This window comes from Sciurus vulgaris, assembly GCF_902686455.1.
Source record: "Sciurus vulgaris genome assembly, chromosome: 11".
Classification (NCBI taxonomy): domain Eukaryota; kingdom Metazoa; phylum Chordata; class Mammalia; order Rodentia; family Sciuridae; genus Sciurus; species Sciurus vulgaris.
In genome coordinates, this window is record NC_136472.1 from 38,151,512 (window position 1) to 38,174,079 (window position 22,568).

The following is a 22,568-nucleotide window of genomic DNA, read 5'->3' on the forward strand; positions in this document are numbered from 1 at the left end:
GGACAAACATGCAACACCCCCCGTCCCCCATAGTAGCAGAGTAGCAGAGGCCCTAGAATGCATTTAAAGCAGACTCTGGGTACATTGGATGTAGGTTGAAATTCCAGCTTTAAAGCCACCTTGGGGAGCTACTAGACCTCGCTAAACTTCAAGTCCCTCCTTCTGAAATAAGGGGAGTAATCATGGAGGTGTGTGATGTTCACAAGATAGTTATCAAAGCATTTAGCAGGGTCTGTGACAGATTACAATAGTTCTGCTGTTGGGTACATGGTGGCCCTTTGGCTCTCCCTATAACCCTCTGTTCTTTTCCTACCTTTCTGTCCAGAATTCCTAGATAAACTGTGACCTTTACTTTGTCTCTTTTATTGTGGTAAGATAACACATAATGCAAAATTTATCATTTTAACCATTTTTAGGTGTGCAGTTCAGTGACATTAAATGTACTCCCAATGTTGTACCACCATCACCACCATCTACCTTTGGAATTTTGTCATTTTCCCAAACTGAAACTCTGTCCCTATTGAATACCAACCCCCACCCCAGTCCCCCTCAGCAACCACCACTGACTATTCTAAGGGTCTCACGTAAGAGGAGTCCTACAATCTTGGTTCGCTCGCGTCTGGCTTATTTCATTTGTCGTCACATCCTCAAGGACCAAGTTGTAGCCTGTGTCAGAATTACATTCTCCGACCGATTCATTTTAAGCTCAAGTTCATGCTGTGTTCCTTCCTCTGATTCAGGCCAACTTCACCACTGAGCCAAAACACAGAGACATGATAACATACAAGACTGCAATGACATTAAAAAAAAGAAGCACAAATTACCTTTTTCCTGATTATAAATATACTCATGCCAAGTGCAGTGGCACATGCCTGTAATCCCAGCAGCTCAGGAGCCTAAGGCAGGAGGGTTGCGAGTTCAAAGCCAGCCTCAGAAACTTATCAAGACCCTGTCTCCTAATAAAATATTTTTCTAAAAGGGCTCAGGATGTGGCTCAGTGGTTGAGTGCTCCTGGGTTCAATCTCCTATACAAAATAATAGTAATGCATGTTCTTTTCTATGGGACATTGGGTGATCACTCGAAATTCCTCTAAAGGCCACTTGGTCACCCATGGCTCCTTGGAGGAGGGATGTGTTTCATGCAGGAAACGGCTTCCTTGGCACTTTAGCCCATGGGGTGGGGCATGACTGAAGAACAGGCAGCTTCTAACCAGTGTTTACTCCACACAGAACCATTGTGTGTCCATAAATCTACGCTTGCCACTGTCTCCTATCTCGCTCTGGATCCAAAGTTGAAAACGCCCTACTGTTCTCAGTTGGAGCATAAATCTTTCCTTAATCCTACTCATTAAAAAAAGAAAGAAAAAAGAAGAAGAAGAAGGAGGAGGAGGAGGAGGAGGAGGAGGAGGAGGAGGAGGAGAAGGAGGAACTATTGTGGGTTTTGAAGCCATTCCTTCATGCTAATAAGCTTGACCTGACCTTGCCTGGATCTCTTCCTCCCTTGGAGACTCTCACCGATCGGTGATGAAGGTTTGGGCTTTGGGAGACTGAGTCTGCACCCCACACACGGTGGGGAGTACTCGAACCCCCTCTGCCCCCTGAGCTACCATCAAAAATATCAGGTGATGGCGTTTGTGATAGTGAAAAACTGGAAACAACCAAACCATCTAACACAGCCCTGCATAGACAGGAAAGGGCAGATTTGGACTTTTCTTCTTTGGACTCGTCTGCATTTTCTATAGAGAATACACATTCTTTTGTGTATTTAATTCTGAATGTTGCCAGAACAAATTACCACCATTTGGTGACTTAAAACAACAGAAATTTCTGGGCGTGGTGGCACACACCTGTAATCCCAGTGGCTCGGGAGGCTGAGGCACAGAGGGATCATGAGTTCAAAGCCAGCTTCAGCAAAAGCAAGGCACTAAGCAACTCAGTGAGACCCTGTCTCTAAATAAAATACAAAATAGGGCTGGGGATGTGACTCAGTGACCGAGTGCCACTGAGTTCAATCCCCGGCACCAAAAATTTAAAATAAAATAAAATAATAACAACAGAAATTTATTTTCTCACAATTCTGGAGGCCAGAAATTCTAAGTCAAAATACCAGCATGGCTGTTTCCCTGGGCCAAATCTAGGGGAGATTCATTCCCGGCCCTTTCTTGTTTCCGGTGGCTGCTGGCCTTCCCTGGCTTGGATCCTCAGCATTCCGATCTCTGCCCCCTGACCTCCTCTTCCATGCACTGTGGTTAACTCCCTCTGCCTCTCTTGAGGGCGCCTGTGACGGCATTTAGGACACGCTCTGCGTCTCAGGACCCTGCTTCACACACACTACTCACTCCCGACCACAGAATGTGAGGTTCACAAGCTTGGGGAAATTGGAACTTGGGTCTGTCTTTGGAGAGCTACTTTTTCAGCCCAGTACACAGTAATCAAGTCTTATGTTTTCCTTTTAGGTGCTACAACTTTGTATGGTACTTGAACCCCAGTGCCCAGGGCCTGGCTCATGACAGACCCCAAATAGGTATGTTTTTGAAGAGATTCATGAACTGCCCAGAGAGGGTACCATGTTCAGAGTGGGAAATTATGGTGACTTATTTTCTCTTTATTTTGTTGTTACTCCTGATTTCACATGTCATTTCCTTCTTTTTTAAACCTATACTTGGATATTCGTCCCTCTAAAAACAGGAAGCTAAAACCGCCCTACTGTCCAATAACATAGCACAGAAGCAGCTCGAGGTTTCCTGACTCAGTCTCGATCCCGAAAGGCGGAGCGAATGACAAACTCCTGTCCTGTGCCCTCCTGGCCCAGTTCTTTTTGCAGCTCCCTCCCCACGAAGCAGCAGGAGGTTCTCAAGAAAGGCCCCGTCCTGTCCCTGTGCCTTCTCCCTTCTGGCACAGGAACACTGATGAGGACCACACCCAGAGGCTGGGCACCAAGATGTATCACCCAGGGTCCTGCCTGAAGCTCCTTTCGCCCTGCACTCCTTAATTCCACCTCCATTACTCACACGGAGCCTCCACAGGCTGTAACTTAGGGGTGGCAAATAGATGTCCCTACACTCTGCCTGGTACACACACACATGCACGGAAACATTGTTCACAGATGCAACATTCCACACACACAGCATCGGGATCCTTCTCAACACAGCTCCTTGGGTAGCAGTGGCCATCTGTCCAATGGGGCACATGAAATGAAAGTCATGTGCCCTTCTTCAACCACACTGTGCTGAAGAATATACCTCCATCACCAACAGTAGATAGGGATGTGTGCTCTGAATGTATGCAGGGGTCTGTAAGGTGCTGCCAGGCAGCCTGGGTGAGAGCCAAAAGACATCATGCAGTCACCATGCTGGAGAAGTTGAGCTGACAGCAGAGACCCAGGAGGGGTCCAAGAAAGCTGCTGGAGGAAGTCAGTGTAAAAGGGACCATTGCACGAAGAATACTAGGTGCCCTTCAATAGATGAATGGTTACAGAAAATGTGGTATAGATACACAATGGAGTATTACTCAGCCATAAAGAAGAATGACTTTATAGCATTTGACAGCAAATGGATGGAACTGGAGACTATCTTGCTAAGTGAAATAAGCCAGTCCCAAAAAGTCAAAGGTCATATGTTTTCTCTGATATGTAGAAGCTAATCCAAAATAAGTGGGGGATAAAAAACAAATAGAAGAAAGATCAGCGGAGAAGACAAAGGGAAGGGAGAAAGAATGGGATAGGGAAAAACAGTGGAACGAATCTGACCTAACATTCCTATGTACACCTATTAATATACCACAGTGACACTCACACCATGTGCATCCACAAGACACTGATTTAAAAAAGACTACAGTAGAAAGATCAGTAGTGCAGAGGGAAGGGAGGAGGGAGGGAGCAGGGGAAGTGCTGGGGACTAAATTAGAGCAAAGTATATTCCATGCTTTAGTATTTGTGTCAGAATGAATCCTAATGTTATGTATAACTAAAAAGAACCAATAACAAGACAGAAAAAAAAAAAAAAAAGACTTCAAGGAGAGTGTGGTTTAAAGCTCAGGGGCACACAAGAATGTATAAGATGTCCTCAGGGAACAGAAGTAAACCAACATATTTAATTCCAAAGTCATTCAGGAATGTCCCCCACTCAGAGAGGCCTTCCCTGACCAGTCCAGCTAAAACGTGACCAAACACTAGACGGCGAGCTCTGCTAAGATAGGGACTTATATGATTTGTTCCTCCGGGGGCTCCATGGAAGGACCTGCTCAGGGAATACTTTGAAAGGAATGGGTGGATCCACGGTTCCTCCTGGGGACCTTGCAGGACCTCAGTGTGGAGAATATGTGGGTGCCTTTGGATGTCACACCAAGCAAGGGGTCTACCGTAAAATCTTCTCAAAGCGCTTCCCACCCAGGATGGATGAGATTCAAAGAGCAATGCCATGTCCAAGTGCAGTTTGGGAACACTGAATTAAACGAAGCTGAGCAAGAGTCTTTTCAGTCGCTCTTTCTTACCGCAGCCTCGTGGATATCCAAGTGTTCCCGAGTATTCATTCGCACTTCTTCTCTTTTCATTTTTTTCTCTTCCTCTTCCTCTCTTTCTTACTCTTCTTCTTCTTCTTCTCAGTGACTCTGGATTCAGTGCCTTCCTGGAGACACTTTGGGAAGTGGAGCACAGGAGATGGAAGGTTTAGAGATGCTGGACTGGGGGACTTCCGCAAACATGCTGATACTTTAGAGGGCTGGTTAGCAGAGGAAAGAGACTTGGAAGGTAGAACCCAGTTTGAAGGATGTAGCAGAGTCCTTTCCCTCAATCATTATGTCATAAACAGGATGTGACAGGCACTGCTCTGGACAAAAGGGATAGAGAACTACAAGCCCATCCCTCAAGGACAGGGAAGCACAGCTTCTGGTTTGCCCAGGGCAGTACCAATATTTGTCTGTTTGCCTCCACGTACCTATTAGAAAGTGCCATATTTATCCTCAAAACTGTCCTGGTTTGGATAATAACTGGTCACTCAGCTCGTGTGCTATATTTGTCTTCAAAATTATCTTGGTTTGGATAACAACTAGTCATCCAATTCATGCCACTTACCTGCTATGGAAAAGAACATGAGGCCAGCCCACATGACACCTTTGTACAGATTAGACCAAGGGTCCTCCTCGGGGTGACATAGCCCACAGGAGCACATTTGGACAAGTAGCTATCTCCCTTGTGTGTGTCAAATAAAGGCGTTTCTGTGGGATGATGCTGGTCTTTCCAGCCCACTCGGCCGGGCAGGTGGCGTTCAGGGTGGATTTCTGCCTCCACTCCCTTGCTGTGGGCAGGGAGTCGCAATCCAGGTGTGGATTCAGGAATGAAGCAAAAAGACACAGGCCATGTCTGCCCCAGCCCTCTTACACAGGGAGCAACCTGCATAACAAAAAGCTGACATCTCGAAGATGAACCGTGGCAAAGAAATATAAGGGTAAATATGAAGCCAAAGACTGGAAAGTACTGAGAAGAAAACTAAAGAGAAGGGGAATGAGAGTAATGGAGACAAAGTCCCGAAAGCCTTGGTATTGTGGTCTGTGGCAATGGCGCCCCCTGGGGTCAAGCAGCATGGCCTCCATGACTGAGGAGCTGTTTAGAGAGGGTGATCAGGAAAGGCCTCTCTGTGGGAGTGGTAGACAACTTGGCACGACTGTCAGGAGAGAGGGGAAAACATGAGGGAAGCACCACAGTCTCCCTGTCATGGTTGGTGGCTGGCTTCGTGCAAGGGCTTTGGGGAACAAGCGTCACAGGTGACCTCGAGCTTCACGCCTAAAAACTTGGGAAATGAATATGCCACTCCATTTTACCACACACACCAGCGGGCAGAACAGGGAACTCACTGGCATAAGAAGGCACAGTCCCTTGTCCTGGGGAGATGACCGTCTCAATCAGAATTTCCCAACATGCCTCTTGTAGAGCCCTAGCTGGGTGGTAGGCTAATGCATGTTACTAGAGAAAATTTACCAAAGAAGTACAGGAAAAGCTGGGTTAAGTAAAATCAAACAGCTTTCTAGGGTGAAAGATGGCTCAGAGCCTTTAATAAGCTAATACACTTTGTGAATGCCACACAGGGAATACGGACAGCAGCTTCTCCCTGACCCAGCGACCTCAGGAAAGTCTAAGTCCCACAGTATCTCAGGTACTGCTCCCTGGAGGGGACACTGGACAAAAGCCAAATGGGCCAGAATGAAAAGCAAGGTAGATAAGGGTGGGAAGGAGACAGAGCTGGCAGAGATAAAGAAGCCACCACAGAGCCTCCTGCTCAGCCCCAAGGAAGGCGGGAGAGTCCCACAAGTGTCAGAACCCCCAGCTGCTACTCAGCAGACCTGCCTGTGGCTGTCCCCAGAGGCCTGGCTTCACCCAAGCTCCAGTGGTAACCTCTGAGTCAGCTCCCCTCGGGGCCAAGTTCAGCCTCTGACTGACTGGCTAAAGTGGTTGTCTGACTTCCCTGAGCCTCCACTTACCCTTCTATAAAATGGGGATAAAAATATTGCCCTCCCTCTCCTGGGTGGCACGAGGCTTTGATAATTACTATTTGGCAGGGGTGCTGAGGTGCTGACAAGCTCTGTCTGACACATTTCTCCCTGGCTCCTCTGGACGCCGAGCCTCGCCTCCCGGAGAGCTCAGGCCAGTCGGCAGCACGCTCAGGCCTCGCAACGTGCAGCCCCAGTCCAGCGTCCCTCTCCAGCTCCCCGACTCATTCTCTCTCATGAAGCTCCTGTCCAAGCAAGAGCCTCACCTAACCCTCTGCTGACACCTGGGCACTGTGGAGGTGGAAGAGCCAGCTGCCAGCTGCCATTCCAGGACCCTGCTGCACCTGGGAGGCTGCTCGGGGCCGGGACACCCAGAGGAGGTGTCACCTGCCTGGAGGCAGCCATGCGGTGTCCTCGCTGAGGAGGAGGGGCCCATGCAGCCAGGGCCGTCACAGGCCAGGGCGATGACAACATCGGAAGACCTGAGTCCAGCCCAGCCTGGTGGGACAAATGAGCTGAGGTGGGTGTCTGAGTGGGCATGAAGAAGAGAGGGCACCTGGGGGCGGAAGGGACACTGGTGTCCAATGGGCAAAGCTGTGTTTGCCCCAGTGCCAACCAGCCCCATGACCTCTGAAGGGGCAGAGCAAACCTCCTCAGAGAACCATGGTCTTCTGCAACTGCTTCCCCTCCCGCTTGACTGTAGCTTCATTTTTACCCCATCTCAGCCAGACAGGGAAGGTCGGGGTGTCTGCAAAGCTGCACCTGGCGTCTGAGCTTGGGCCGGACTCCCCTGAAGACAGCTGTGCATGGTGTGAGGGGTCTGGGCCAGGGCAGATGGAAAGGAGGAGCTGAGGACTTTGAAAGGCTGGTGTGCCCATCTTCAGCACGGGGACGCGCCGTTGGCTGGTCTCAGAACTCGTTCCGAGCGTTTGGCATTTTACTGTGATCCAGTTCATGCCAATGCCACCTTGCTGATTTGTACAGACATGCCTTCTGCTTGGCCCAGAAGCCTTGCTTGAGTAGTGAGTTTTTCTTTTCTTCCTTGGTGAAATTTGGCTGTTGGGAAATGCATACGACAGGGCTGAGATCCACGAGAATGTGTATGGAAATCTCTGGACCCCCAACCCTGAATGGCAGTTTAAAATGGAGATCTCTTAATTCCTGGAAACTGCAGGGACAGGAGAAGGACTAGGTTAGAGAAGACGGTGGAGGTCTGTGTAGCTCAGTTTCCAGCCCCTGCCTTGTTTAAAAGAAGTGAGTGTTTTCAGCCCTAGCGCGTGTTACCAAGTGACTTGTCAATGTCAGAGGAGCCATGCAAAGAATCTCTGGCATGTCGTTAACCTCGTTCCAACATGTAATTAGCCCAAAAGGCCTCCTCATTGCCTCCATTCAGCCTGACATCATAAAGAAGCAGATATTTTACTATTCACCCGGCACTGTGAAGACTTGAAAGAGTTAATTATGGCTCGCTGGAGTCTGTCCCCAAAAGCCCGGGACCCAGGAATTAAACTCTTTATTTTCGAATGTCAATCTTCAAGAGAGGAACTGAAAGCAGTTTCCTCCAAGGAGTCTGAGATTGAACCTGGTTTGAAAGCAGACCCACCAAGGTCCAGGACAGTGGGCTGGAGGTTGGAGTGTGATGGGGGCCTTCCTCCTAGTTGGAGCCTGGTTATTTCCAGAGATATGATCTGTAGGACCCTGGGGAGAAAAGAGGAGCCAGGAGAGCTGGAATTCCACTTACCTCCTGGTTCCATGGGGTGAATCCACCTAGAGCCGTTTTCAATCTCAGCTGGAGAGACCAGCCATGTGGCCAGAGTTCAAAGGGAGTTCAGTCCTAATCTGGATGTTACCATCTAACCATGCAGGCTCTCAGGACATTATTATCAGTCAAGTGTAATTATAGATAAAATAGTTTTATTAATCAGCTTCCTAAGGGGACTGGGTTTATCTGATGCTTGTGTGTATAATGTATGCATGGGAGAGGGGGAGGGGGAATCTGCTGTGTGTGGTCTATGTGATGGAGGGGACTGGGATCCAAGGACAGAGTGACAGACATGTGGCTGGGAGTAACGTCTACATGCCAAGTGGGTTCCATGCAAGAGATGCAGGACTGTGCGTGGTGATACAACGGAGGATGTGTGTGTGGTGTTTACCCAAGTTCACGCAGTTGCTCTTGAAATCATTCTTGTTTCTCCACTATACCTTGGATCTGTCATCACCCTCCCACCCCGCAGAAAAGGGCTTTCCCCTATTCTTACTTAACTGGGGACCACAGAGCTTCCAGTTTGCAAATTTCATCGGCAGGAATCTTCTTTGGTCACTGTTGGTCAAATTTTCAAATTTTGTCTTCAGACCTAACTTGGCTTAAGTGTCCATCACCTTACACCACTTTGTCAGTTCTGAGGGGTCCTGAAAGGGCAGGGCTCCTCCACAATATTGTTTGAACTGACCCCAAAGTCAACTCCACTCAACCCTGGGCAGGAGCAATGAACTTTGTGGGATCCGGATGCTAAAGTTGTCTCTATAAGTCTGCCGACTTCAATTTTAGGAAGCATGGGAGATGAGGTGGGTGTTGGGTAACACTCCAAGGCTGGGTCCCCTAAAGTGAGACTGAGGGTTGGGCAGTTGCTGCTGGAGACTGTGGAACAGGCACAGAGCTGATCTGGGCACCCTGCCCTTCGCTCACAACCTCCTGGAAGCACTGGGTGCCAGTCTGAGCCTTCTTGGGGCTTGCCCCTGTCTGCTGGCCTGTGCAACTCACCGCTCACTTGGGCTGGAATATTTGACCAGAATCGTCCCCCCAACACCACTACCTCCCACCTGAGGTCCTGGTGCAAAGGTCTGCCTTGAACTTCTCTTGAAGTGACAGCTGCAATCTGGGGTGGACACAACCTGAAAGCCAGAAATCGCAAGTGACTGTTTTCTTCCCATAGAGGCAGGGACACACATCCTCCCATGGCCACTTCAGAAAGGGGACCTCACCAAAGCCCCACCCAGGGCCTGTACAGAGGGACATAAGTGGAGCCAGTTGGATTTGTCACAGTCAGGGGACAGTTCTGTTGGTGACTCTGTGGTGATCTGTTGCATTCCTGAACCTTCTTTGAAATACAGAGGAGAAAAGTTGAGGTGAAGGAATGAATGTTTTAGGAAACCCCTGCTCCATTTAAGCTACTTAAGGACAATTGGCCAAATATAGTGACCTCCTTACTCCCAGGTTCATAAACTTTTGACGAGTTCCAGATAAGAAACTAAAAATGAAGAAATGGATATATGAGTATCTATTATGTGCCAGATGTATATGCTCATATTATTTTGGTTGATCTAGGGAGCAGCTAACATCATTCTCATTTTGCTGATTAGGAAGCTGAGACTTCTATTGGTTTAATAATAATAATAATTTTATTATGATGATGATAATAATTTTTGAGTATTTAATATGTGCTGGGCACCAGGCTAAGTAGTTCTTACGTTATATTATCTCATTTAACAGTCACCAGAGTTCTATGGAGTGATCATTTAATTTCAGATGAGGAAACTGAGGCTCAGGAAGATAAGTGATTTGGCTAAGAAGGGAGATCTGAAATTGGAACCCACATCTATCAGACTAACGTCCAGTGTTCTTTCTAATACTGACTGTTTCTTAGTGGCCTTTTCATCTGGCTTTTACTCTTAGCAACACCATGGTTATCTGTTCGGTTATCTTGTCCCCAGGGGAGTCACAGGGCCAGCCGACAACACCAAATGAAGCCTTGTCCCACCCATCTGCCTGCACACACTGAGGAGGAATTAAAATGCAGTTTTATAAAAAGGGGTGCGGGTGAGAGTGAAGTCCAGGATTCTGAAGGCACCTGTCCTCACTTGAACTCTGTGGGCTCAGTGATAACACCAAGGCTGAGGGCCTGGACATGCACCTTGGGGGCAGTCGGGTTCCTAAGAGGAGCTCCACTCGGTTCGCAAGCTCAAGATCCAAACGAGGCCCTGTTGATGGAGAGACTGGGGAGCAGCCCAGTCTGAGGGCTGTCCCCTCAGACTTACCAGGAACCACTGGATTTCCCCTGGGAGATGATGGCAAACTCGGTATTAAAGTAATAAATCAAAACACTTCATAGAAGTTTTATAAAAAACAGAATGCCTACAATCTAACCCCGTTCTGTTTTCAACCGTGTCTGGTTCTCCAAATTAGTTTCTGATCAGCACTAATCTTAGGAAATTTCAGAGTGCAGTTTATTCCTTTGAACTTTGTTGTTGTTGTTGTTGTGTTATTGTTGTTGTTTTGGTACCAGGAATTGAACCTGGGGGTGTTTAACCACCATATCCCTACCTGTTTTGTTGTTGTTGTTGTTGTTGTTGTTGTTGTTGTTGTTTTGTCTTGTTTTAATTGATTTTAGAGACAGGATCTCACTACGTTGCTTGGGGCCTCCCTAAGTTGCTGAGGCTGGCTTTGAACTCATGATCCTCCTGCCTCAGCCTCCTAAGCCACTGGCCTTACAGGCCTATACCACTATCCTTTGAACTTATCATGGCAAATGAAACTATGGAAGAGAGAAATCATTAGTTCAGAGTTAATTGAAGAAGAAAACAAAGCAAAAACCTCATAACAAACATCAGTATGACTCTTAGGGGGAAAGAAAGAAAGAAAGAAAGAAAGAAAGAGAGAGAGAGAGAGAGAGAGAGAAAGGAAGGAAGGAAGGAAGGAAGGAAGGAAGGAAGGAAGGAAGGAAGGAGACGTAAAGAAAAAGAGAAACAAAAGTGAGGCAAGAGTAAGAATAGATCTTAAGTTCAGAAGTTTATGATCCAGTCTCCATTTATTGTCCTAGACAAACTTGCCCCTGAAGAGTGAAAAATCTGAGGTTTCCTTGATGTTGAGGTCCCCATTCATAAGGGCACCATGAGTGGACACTATCCAGGGTTGCCAGGTGGTGACGGGGGGGGGGCTGAGTAGGTGTCTGGGTAGCCACACTCCTCCCCTCCTCCCCTACACCTCCAGGTTCCCCTGGGTGGAAAAAGCCTCCCCTCTGGTGACCCCAGACACCACACAGCACAGTGAGGGGTCAGTGGCCTGAACTTTGAGTCAGGTGATCCCAAAATTGAATCCTGGTACAGATACTTAGGTGGAGGACCCTGGGAAAATTACTGAAGCTCTTTGAGCCTCAGTTTCCTCTTCTGTAAAATGGGGAAATAATAGCCCCTACTGCTACAGTTGTTGAGCTTGGCATCCGTTTTTAGCAGGTTATCCCAACCCTTCGTCATTCAGCTCAAATACCAAATCCCACAAGAAGTATTTTTTGGATTGCCCCAGCCTTTATTAACCTCCTCTTCCCTGAAGTCTTACAAACTCCTAACTCAAAATATGTCTTGAAATTATATTCTACCTCTAAATGTTTCCTCTTGAGTTCTGTGTTAAGGTATCTCTTCCTTGAAGGCCATATCTAGGACTTACTCTTTTTTATATTGCTCTTACTTATAAATATAATGCTACCTTATTGTATTTATTGGGTTTTATGGCTATATTTACCAAATTCAAATATTCAATATGCACTTCTGTAACCAAGATAAGCTTCCTAGTCCATCTGCACATTTAACAGTGTGTTCCCTCCCTAAGATTATTATTTAAGTCAATAAACATGGTGAAGAATATAATCAGGGCTGGGGATATAGCTCAGTTGGTATGCATAAGGTCCTGGGTTCAATCCCCAGCACCACAAAAAAAAAAAAAAAAAAAAAAAAAGAATATTAGCATCTTAGAGATAACATTTGGTTAATCTCTGAGAATAGATCCACATGGATCCGATTGTAAACTCCTCTGTCATCCCTCCTCACCTGCCACCCTTTGTCCCCGGGACCTTCCACCCTATGCCTTTGGATGACAGGAGAGAGGAGCTCGGTCTGGGGAAAGGAAGGCCAGTCTACCTGAGTGCTCATTCCCACTCGGCAGCTAAGCGAACGGGTCCAGAAACTTGACAGCAAGTTCAGTGTCAGCCTGCCTGTAGGACGATCCAGCCTTTAATGATGTATGATCGGTTATCCGTTGTTAACCTTCATCCTTGGGGCTCCCAGATGAATCGAGCTCCTTAGCCACAGCTGCAGGGACGGGCACCTTTGCTACTTCAATGGGGACACCACTGGCACCATCTCGCCCTCTAACTGACAACAAGGGTCAGCCATGGAAGTCAAGGCCACCCGTTTCTCAGTCACTCCATGCCTGCTAAGGGACTGGTGTTTAATAGGAAAACAGACCAAGGAAAACGCTGTCTTCAAGAAACCTTCCCCTGAGAAGGGTTCCCCGGACAGACCCTCTCAGATCTAAGCTGTTGCGCAGCTATTATGGCTTCAGATTTGTTTCTCTGATTCAAAACCTAGAGCTCCTCGGCAGGTTGACCTTCAGTACTGAGAGAAAAGGAGACGGGAAATAGAGTCAGACCCTTGTGCCAACCCTTCCACAAACATCAGAATGAAACCGTAGGAAATCACTGTTTTTCCGTTACAGATCCTAATAAAATCAGCTTCTGCCATTCTTCATGACAGGAGTTCTCATTTTCACTAAGTCTCTGCCAACCGTTCACCTCGCCATAGTTGACCTCCGTGACGCTGTCAACACTGGAGATCCATTACTTCTAGAAGGTTCATAGCCAAGGGAGGGTTGCTAATTAAGGGAGCCACATTACTGTTGCTCTCAAGTGAATAGGGACTCCTGGACGGGAGGATGGGCAGTGTGGAGAGCTGAGTGAGCTGGACACAGGGGGATGAAGGAAGATGCCCAGAAAGGAAACAAAGAAAGAAAAAGAAAAGGAAGAAGTCTGAGAAAGCACATCCAGAATTGCTGAAGCACCTATCTGTGCTCAGTTCTGTGCCTGGTATTTAAGGGCACAAAAGGTCCACAACTCTTGTCCTTGCTTTCAAAGGCCCTGCCAGTCATCTGGGATAAACCAAAAACATTGGTATGTTTTCCGCCTAGATTCTGCTTCCCCCAGAAGTGCCAAATGATAGCATAGTGGTGAAGCTAGTGGACTGGGGTGCTGGTCTACCCCAGCTCAAATCCGGCTTCATGTTCTACCAGCTGTGTGATATTAAGCAAGTGACTTGAACCCTTTGCGCCCATTTCCTCATCAGCACATTTTAGGTGATGATAATCATACCTACCTCGTAGGAATGCTGTAAGAATTAAATGACTTAATACACACAGCATGCCGAGACAGTTCCTGGCACCCAGTAAATGCCCAGCCAACGGCAGCTGTTAGGATTATTCATGGTGGCAAAGCAACGTCATCCTATTTGGTATGGTAATCTCCAAAGTCAGGGATCTCAATCAACATCGGCATCTCTCTCCATAGCCCATGATCATACTGCCATGTATGCAAATCAACCGGTTATCATGGCAGGACCTTCACAGACAAGAAAACCGAGACCTTGAGACATCAGGATCCCCACCTAATGCTTTGCAGGCCGTGGGTACCAGGAGTTGGCGGTCACACACATCCGCTGACAGAAAACTTCATTCTTAGGTATTGAGACCACAGAGCATAAGAAAAAAATATAACTGTTCCAGACGGCTCTTTTCTAAAATGATATCAGGGTCGGGGCAGGAGACAGAACCAAAACTGTGGGCATCTTTCGCCCTCCTAACAGCATCTTCCATGGACTTACTTAAACCTTTCTTTCGCCCACTGCCTTGGGGTGGTGGGGGATGAATGTGGCAGGTTTGGGGGAAGAAGAAACATTGGCCTGGAGGGAAGGTTCTAGAAGTTGCAGAGACATGGAACCCCTTGCATCCAGCAGAGAACCAGGTGGGACATTAGATGGGACCCCGCCCTGTTGGATGGTGCCGGGTCCCTTGAACACGTGATTCCTTGATCCAGGTCTGTACCAAGTGTCCTTTATTCCAAGAACTGGACGGGCACGAGATCCAGTGAGGTCCCAGGATTTCCACCCTAAGCCAGAGACGGACTGTGTTGGCAAGGACTGTGAGACACAGACCTTGAGCCAATGGAGAGGAAGGGGTCCAGAGAGTCAAGAACAAGGCCAGAGCAAAAGCAGAGAGGGCTGTTTCCCTAGTGTGGTTTTAACGCTTGAGCAGACTTGAGGTCAACCCAGGGTTGGCCACCAACCAGTTGTGTGGCCCCCAGCAAGCATGGTTCTTCTGTTGCCTCTTCTTAAAAAGAAAATGACAGCTATTCTCCAGGGTTTTAGTAAAAATAACCGAGATAAGACAGCTGAGCCACAATATATGGCCCTCGGTAGACATTCCATACATAGGTGATCCCCTCTGCCACTCCCAAAGAACTAGCCAATGAGCACCCAGGAACTGGTATGAGCATGGGCCCTGGAAGCAGGCAGTCTAGAATAAAATATTTGCTCTACCCCTTGTTAGCTGTGTGACCATGAGCAAGTGACTTATCCTCTCTGTGCCTAAGTTTTCTCATCTGTAAAATGGAGATGTTACACCCTCATTGAAGATTTGTGAAAAGTTCATGTAAGGAATGTAACAAGCCAAAACCTAGATAAGCCACACTCAGGGCTCTCTGCGCTCCCCGTGTTATAAATTTTAAGTTACACAACCACCCTGCAGGAGATGTAGTCCCATTTTACTGATGAGACAACTGAAGTTCCAAAATGCTCCATCGGCTTCCCAGCGTACCCAGCCAGCAAATGGCCAAGCAGGGATTCAAACCCAGGGAGTCTCCCTCCAGAGTCTGGCCATTTAATCACTCTGTTATGAGTTGAAGCCCGTGAATGTTGCCTGTTTATTGCTACCTGGTGACACCAGAAGAACGGGCTGGGGAATCTGACATGTCCCATTCCGGCCTCTGCAGGCCTCGGCCCTCCTCCCCAGGCCCCATCTCTTATCTTCATCCAACATTCATCACGCAGTTTCGAGAAGCATAGTGTTTGAGATCACCCAAGATCTCCATTCCAATCAAATTTAGATTAAACGTGATGCTTGAACTTAATTAGAGTCCAATTACTCTCTTATTTTGGTTTTATCTTAATCACCCCTTTTATGCACTGGCCGGAAGCCTGTCATTTCACACAGTCACCCAGAGATGCTGTGTTGTGCATTTGGGACGATGAGACAGTTACCATCATAACACATCCTCTGCCAGAAAACGGCTTCCTGGCAAATAATCGAGCCCAGAGAATGTAGTAAGAATGTAATTTCTCCAAAAGGCTCTTTTCTAAAAACAGTATCAGACTAATATGTTTTCCTCCAAAACATCTCCACTGTGAAAAATCAACACCTAGCAGCATTTCAGATGCCAGAGAGAAGATGGGACAGTGCCCAGCAGGTAGGACTGACAGAGGCCCCTAGAGACCAAGCAGGAAGAAAAGTCGCAGCACTTTAAAGCTTACAGGAATCCAAAGACCATCTAATCCAGCTATTTGCAAAGTCCTCTTAAGTGCAGATTCTTTTGTTCAAGTGAAATCTTACCCAGAAGATTTATAGAAAAGCTGAGATGCTGTTACTGAGTCGCAAGGGGGAGGGGCACCCAGAATCTAACCCCCTCTCCACATCCTTCCTCTCACCCCCAACAAGTCTTATGAGGTCTCTGGGGAACCCCTGGGGTTCCTCAGGACCCACTTTGAAAATCGGTATCCCAATCCCCCTTCCTCCTTTTACCACGGGAGAGAATGAAGCCCAGAGAAGCTGCCTGACTTGCTCGAGGTCACAGAGCCATGCCAGCAGCCCAGGTTGTCCCCTTATCTTTCTTTAACAACTTTTCCATGATGACACCTAAGTCCTTGAATGAACTGCCTTTTGTTTCTCCAGATCATACGTGTGTTTGCGTGTTTGTACCCATGCCCAGTGTTCCCAAGAAAACCTAACAAACCAGTCCCTCTTTTCCCTTTAAAGCTTGGAGTGTGCAGTTCGGACACAATGTCTTGGCTGCTCAGGATTGCTGGAAGCCCAGTGCAAAAGGCAGAGGCTGTAAACATCGCCCCGCAGCTGACCCGGGGCTGTTTCACCATCTAAATTAGGTGGAGTTTCTGCTCTCTGGGGAAGTCCTAAAATGCTGTAAGTTCTTAGAGAAACAGCGGAGAGACGCAGCCAGGGCAGGGCCCCTGGCCCACCCACTGAGGACGCACGATTGAGCCTCCACGCCTCTCCATTTCTCCATCTGTGAACCGGGATGGGCTAGGGAGAGAGCTACCACGTGGCTCCCTGTCTCCAAAGGTGGATAAATTCGTGTGGTCCATGTCCTGCTGGCGCTCACAGTGGAAAGGCCCAGCAGGGATCCTGAAAGTCTCCTGTGCCCTTTACCTCGCTGAAAGGGGCAGGTTGGAAGAAATTGTGGAGAAGAGGGACTCAGAGCAAAGTGCTGGGTGAAGGAAGCGCAGCAAGCATGGCAACTAAGAAAGGGCTTGCGGGTGCTCCGCTGGCATCGCCCCAGGTGGTCCTCCCAACAGCCCAAGAACAGATGCCATTCTTTGCACTGGCTGATGTCACTCAGACAGGCTTATTAACTTATTCCAAGTGACACAGCTAGAAAATGGATTCAAACTCTGGATCCATCCAAAGCATCTCACAGCAGAACCTGCATCCTTAAACTACTCCACGACACCCTTCCTTTTTATCACACAGGAAAAAAGGGCAAAATGATGTGACATACTAAGGCACAGGACTCAGCCAGCCCCAGGGGAGAGGCAGCACAGACAGGGACCGGGGCTGGATTTCTGAGTTTCCCCTCCAGCTCGCCCAAAGAATTCCCCAGCAAACGCTGGATCTTACGAATCTCCCAGAGGCAAGAATTCTCTGCTTGTTTACTGAATCCCCTGGACCAGGGGGGTGGAGAGCCGGGTACAAAGCAGGATAAAGGTAGACTTTCTGCATGTGAGAACCATTCCCCCCCCTCCAAGGAGCATGTCACACTGTATGTCACCGTCATCAAAGGGGCTGTGCATAAACCTGAAAAACCAAACGAACCTGTCTGTAGGTGTCACTTATATCACAAGGCTACAGGTGACTTTTTTCCACCGTCTGCTGGTGCCGGGAGCGCCTGCCTTCTCTTGCCCTGAAAGCCTTGTCTCTGGATCTGCCACCGCTGTCTTCACGTAAGCACCTTTTCGTTACTCTTTTAGACGAATCGCAAGGGGCATCAGGGCTCAGAGGCTCAGCCAGGGGCCTGGGACTGTTCCGTCAGACTCCAGTTCCAGCACTAGCCCCTCCACTGGGTGGTCAGTGCCTCCCGGGAGCTGTTTGACCCAGATGCCACTGCCTGCCTCAGAGGGACATTCTTCTCTTCTCAGGCTATGGGGTCACCCACCCCCTCTCTCTATCCCCCACTTCCTTGGATCACTTGAAGGAAGCAAGGGGAACTGAGAGAGAATGCTGGCAGGGGCTCCACCCTCTGCCCTTCCTAAAGCTGTTTTTACACAGACAAAAACTCAGCTTCCAGGAGAGCCCCCCACCCCACACCTGGACTTGACCCCTCAAATCTCCATTGGCCTGCTTCCCTGCTCAGACACAGAGGACAGCCTTGTTATGGTCTGGGGCATTTTTCAGGAATTTTTCTGTACAAAAGAGTTTAAAGGAATCCCACTTTGCCCTTTCACACCCCGAGAGTAGTACATTTCCAGAAAGGCGATGGTGAAGGGTTTTTTCCACTGTGTTCCCTGGGGTGTGTGGGATTCCTGTGGGTTCTCCCCCTGCTGGCAGCAACTGGTAGCACATGCTCCCTCCTGACCCAAGCTGGGGACCTGCATCTGCACGGATGGGCTGAGAATTTCATAAACTGGGAGGGGTGTCACAGATTATTAGGTACAGCTTCTTCATTTCACAGCTGAGGTCCCCAGAGGCTCAGTGACTTAGGAAGACAGCTTTGTGGTTTAGTATAAAGATCCAGGAAAATGGGTTATTTGCTCATTGGCATGGAAGCTGGATATTTTTGTCTTCGTGTTCCCTGTAAGAATCTTTTTTCATGATTCAAGGTCTATTTGACCAGAGTTTCCTGTTCAGTTGTCTTCTTTTCTCCAACATTGCCAGAGTAGCAATGTTGGCGGTGGTTGATTTTTCCCTCTGGGACAGGAATGGACGTAGATATTTTATCCTATTTTAAGGATGAGGAAACAGGAGCTAGGGATGGTCATGAATATTTGTATAGCACAATGGTATGAAAAAGCAAATCAAGAATTTCAGCAGACTGAGTAGTAGGAAATGTGCCCTTGTGAGTGTAGCAGAGGTAGAATCAAATCCCCCACATGCAAAAACGGGGGACTTTGCACTGAAGCCCCACAGCAAGCAATATGGCGTACCTTCCATGGGCCTTTGCTGCACCTTCCAAAAAAAGCAGCTAAAAACAAACAAACAACCCAACTCCCTAAGCAAGTTGAAGAAAACTGAGGACTCACCTGATAAGCCACCAGCGAGACTCTCGCGGTGGCTGTGGTTTCTCCCAGAACAAACACTCAAGCACCCAACCCACAATCCTTTCACTGCAAGTGTTGAAATACTCCACTGAATGTCCCCCAGTCTGCCCTTCTTAAGGAGGTCTGAAGAGTAGGAAGTTGACTCCCCGTCACCCACGGGGCTCAGGACCCAGTGGACACTCAGGTATCACAGGGATTTGGGATTTGGGATTTCTTACTAGCGACACTGTCCAGATGGTCAGACTGGGGAAGGTCCTCTCAGCCCCCTTTCTCCGTGTTTTGCACCTGGTGTGGCCCTTGTAATGCCCAGAGATGTTTTGATACATAAACGGCCAAGGTGTAGGTGCTTAATTGGGTAGATTTTTGGTCACATGCCCGGAGCAAAGTTGATGATCCCCTCCAGGGTCAGGAAGGAATTTTCCTCCTCTGGCAAACTGGCCAAGGCTGGGTGGTTTTCTCCTTCGCCTCTCTCTGGAAGGCTGAGCAGAGGGCCTGGGCGCTCAGGCCATGGGCCCTGCGACTGTTATTGCTGCCTCTGGTCGGTGAGCAGGTGAGACGCACACAGGCCTATCCTGAGCCAGTGAACCCTCTGTGTGTGCGCTCCGTGTGTGAGCTGGCTCTGAGACGGGTTAGGAAGCCACTGGAGGCATCGGGGGACCTCAGTTTGCATGCCATCGCTGTCTCACTCCCAAAGGTACCTGAAGCCAGTCCTTCTCATGCCTGATTCCTCCACCTTGTCTTAATCATGTCTGATCCTTTCCTACTGACCCGGCCGCTGGAATAGTAACTAATCTTGGGGAAAACGGATTCTAACTGCTGTGCGTCTGTTGGTGGGCAGTGAGTAGGGGTTCGGATCAGGCAGAGCACCCTGCTACCCTAGGGAAAGTCTTCCCAGCTGTCCTGAGATTCCAGCACTGGACTGGGACAGGAGGTAATGGGCACAGGAGAGAAGGGTAAGAGGCCATCAGAGAGCTTTTTGAGAGCTATGAGTCTGATCTATGGTTGTACCAGTCAGATTTACCCGCCTTTGGTGAGTAAAGTCTGACCACAGTATCCAAATATAATCAGTCTACATGCAGGTGCGGGTGGGAGGGTGTGCCACACAAGTGTTGGCTCAATCCCGTGGAGGCTGCAGACAATCCCAAACCTGGGTCAACCAGGGGGTCCATCCTGTCTGTGTCCCCATCTAGCAGGTGAAGAACTAAGATTTGGAGAAGTGCGAGGAGCAGAATCACAAATCCAAGTTCAGGGCTCAGTCCATGATGACAAGCAGCCTCAGAAAGCAAAGTGTTGCTAGACCCACAGGCCAAATAATCTTCTAGACCTTCCCTTCTTGTTCTGTGCAGACTTTGGGTCTACCTAGCCCAGTGCTTCTCAACCTTCTTTTCACTCTGTCCATGAGCCTTTTCTCACCATCCCTCCTGGAGAATGACTGGTCTAACCTCAGACTTCAGCTTACACATCCCTGGGTCTCAAATGTCCTCACTGAGAAAGGGGGCCCCACGCCCCTGCTCCTTCCCACCCAACCTGCTCCACCAAGACATTCGAAAGTCTTTAAAAGCCAAACGTCCAATTATTGCAAGGATCTTAGAAGGCCTAAAGAAGAGGAGCTGCTGGACACAAAGCAGGCATTATTCCTGAACTTGCCCACCTGGTGCATGCTGGCTAAGAGGCCAAGGTCTTTTGTGCTGAGCCCAGACTCAATAGCACCTCCTCCTACTACAACAGCAAAACAAAAAGAAAGAAGAAAAGGGAAGAAAAAAAAAAAAAAAAAAACTTCACTGCATTCATAAAAGACATTTTCTTCCATAAGGCAAGAAATAACCGTGGAAGGAAAATAGCATGTTGTGCACTTGAGAGAGCCCTTTAAGAAAACTTAATGGGTATAATTTGCCATAGAAGGAATTACCATCGGGAATCAGATACGGCATGTGCACAGCGCTGGAGAGATTATAGATCAAGTGAGTGGGCTGGACTAGAAAGGGAAAATCCTTCAAGGAGGTAAATACCCTATTGATCCAAAAAATCCCTAATTTTTCTATGATTAATTTCAACTTACCTAATGGCTTTAAAAAAAAAAAAAATACCCAATAACATTTGAGAGCTACTTGTCAGTCATCGATGAGGAAGATCTCACTGGAAGTAGTGGTCACGTCCTGTATTTGGAGGACTCCCTGTGGACATGGAAGGCCTGAGGACTATGTTCTGTTTTCTTCCATTTGGGGTCCTCCTCTCCTTCTCCAAACTCAGTGAAGGTCATGTCTGAGGGCTGCCACCCTTCTCCGAAGTTTTCTGAGCCTTCTGGCCCAGAGGGAATGGGGAGGTTTTCATCCTTAACCTTCACTTGGAGGAACTTTTCTGAAATCTAATCCAAAAGCAGAAATGACTTTGGACTCCAGGGGCCCTTCCCTCCATGGTACCCCCTTCATTCTTCTTCATTCTGTCCCCCAAAGACCCTCTCACACTCCACCCTCCCTTAGGATATAAAACAGGCCAATCCATGGGAACATCGGAGTTCAAGACCCGGGCTACCTTGACTTGTGTGTGATAGCTCCCCAGGGAGATCCACAGTCGTGATAACCTTTTGGGTCCAATAACCCTGTCCAGGCACGGAGGACAAGTCTTCCTGCTGGGGCCTGGGGAGACTCGTGGGTGTGGCCCATAAAGCGGTATCCAAGTTCTGTTCTTATTTCTGTGCAGAGTGCACTTATTGTGCACATAAAGGGCAACAATGGTGATGATGATGGTAGATTTGTGAACAGCCCCAAGGAATTGGCGCCAGAATCACACAATCCCTGCCCTTCTTGGTGTTGCTATGAAACCGTTTTTAGCAAGGAGGCAGATAGGTCAAGAGTCCAAAAACATAGGACCTCCCACCTACCTAACTCTACTTTCTCTTCCCATGTGACCTTGAGAAAGTTCCACACATTCCCTGGGGCTCCATCCTCCTTCCCTGCAAAATGGCAGGTGAGAGGAGAGATTAGACACATGCAGTATTTTCCAACGCCAGTATTCAAATCATCGGCAAGATGATTCTGGCCAGAGGTCGGCAAATTTATTCTCAAAGAGTCAGATAGCAAAGATTTTAGGATATGCAGTCCAGTCAACAAAATTAATGATATTATATGGGTGCATTTTTTAAAATACAAAATCATTTTTGACTGCAGGACACACAAAAGCAAGTGGTAGGTTGGATTGGTCCTGCAGGCTATTGTTTATTAACATCTGATATAGGAGGTACAGAGATAAACAATCCCTATTTAAGTGCTTGTGTATTATTTTTAAGTACATTGAAAGAACACTAACTTTCCATTTATAGTGCTGATACAAAATTTTCCTTTTAAATAAACATATTCACGTTAAAAAGGGAGTGGATTGTTTAATATTTTAAATACATAATTGTGCTCAGTAGTGTATAGATGGAGTGAAATTACAGTAGCAAATGCCCAAAGTCTGGACTGAAGCCATTGGACTAGATGATGGATAAAAACTATCTTAAAATTCCATCTTTCAATATTGGAGGACTTGGAATCGAGTCTTTTCCCTGATGTTTACTGTGCAGTGATCCTGAGCTGCAGCGTCCTCTGTCACGGAGGTGGAAAGGCCTGTCTCGTTAACATTAATCCAAGAATCAGAGAAGTTGGGTGAACAGATTTTTTAATCTGCTGAGCATGGATTTTTTTTTTTTTTTTCCCACCAAACTGAGGGATTATGGGAAGCAG

At 47.8% G+C, this 22,568-nt stretch overlaps 1 protein-coding gene across 3 annotated transcripts in view; it reads left to right on the forward strand.

The window, feature by feature from the left end:
* Nucleotides 1–6,501: 6,501 nt before the first annotated feature.
* The window catches only part of ELF5 (E74 like ETS transcription factor 5), a 36,894-nt gene continuing 20,827 nt past the window's right edge, over nt 6,502–22,568 (forward strand). The window contains exon 1 of one of the 3 annotated variants that reach the window (XM_079105678.1): nt 6,502–7,003. In XM_079105678.1, coding sequence (XP_078961804.1) covers nt 6,918–7,003 — 86 coding nt within the window. In that variant the 5' untranslated portion in view covers nt 6,502–6,917. Of the gene's footprint in view, nt 7,004–17,425; nt 17,533–19,353; nt 19,541–22,568 lie in introns of those variants that run through there. The other 2 variants (XM_079105680.1, XM_079105679.1) reach the window with 2 other exon arrangements.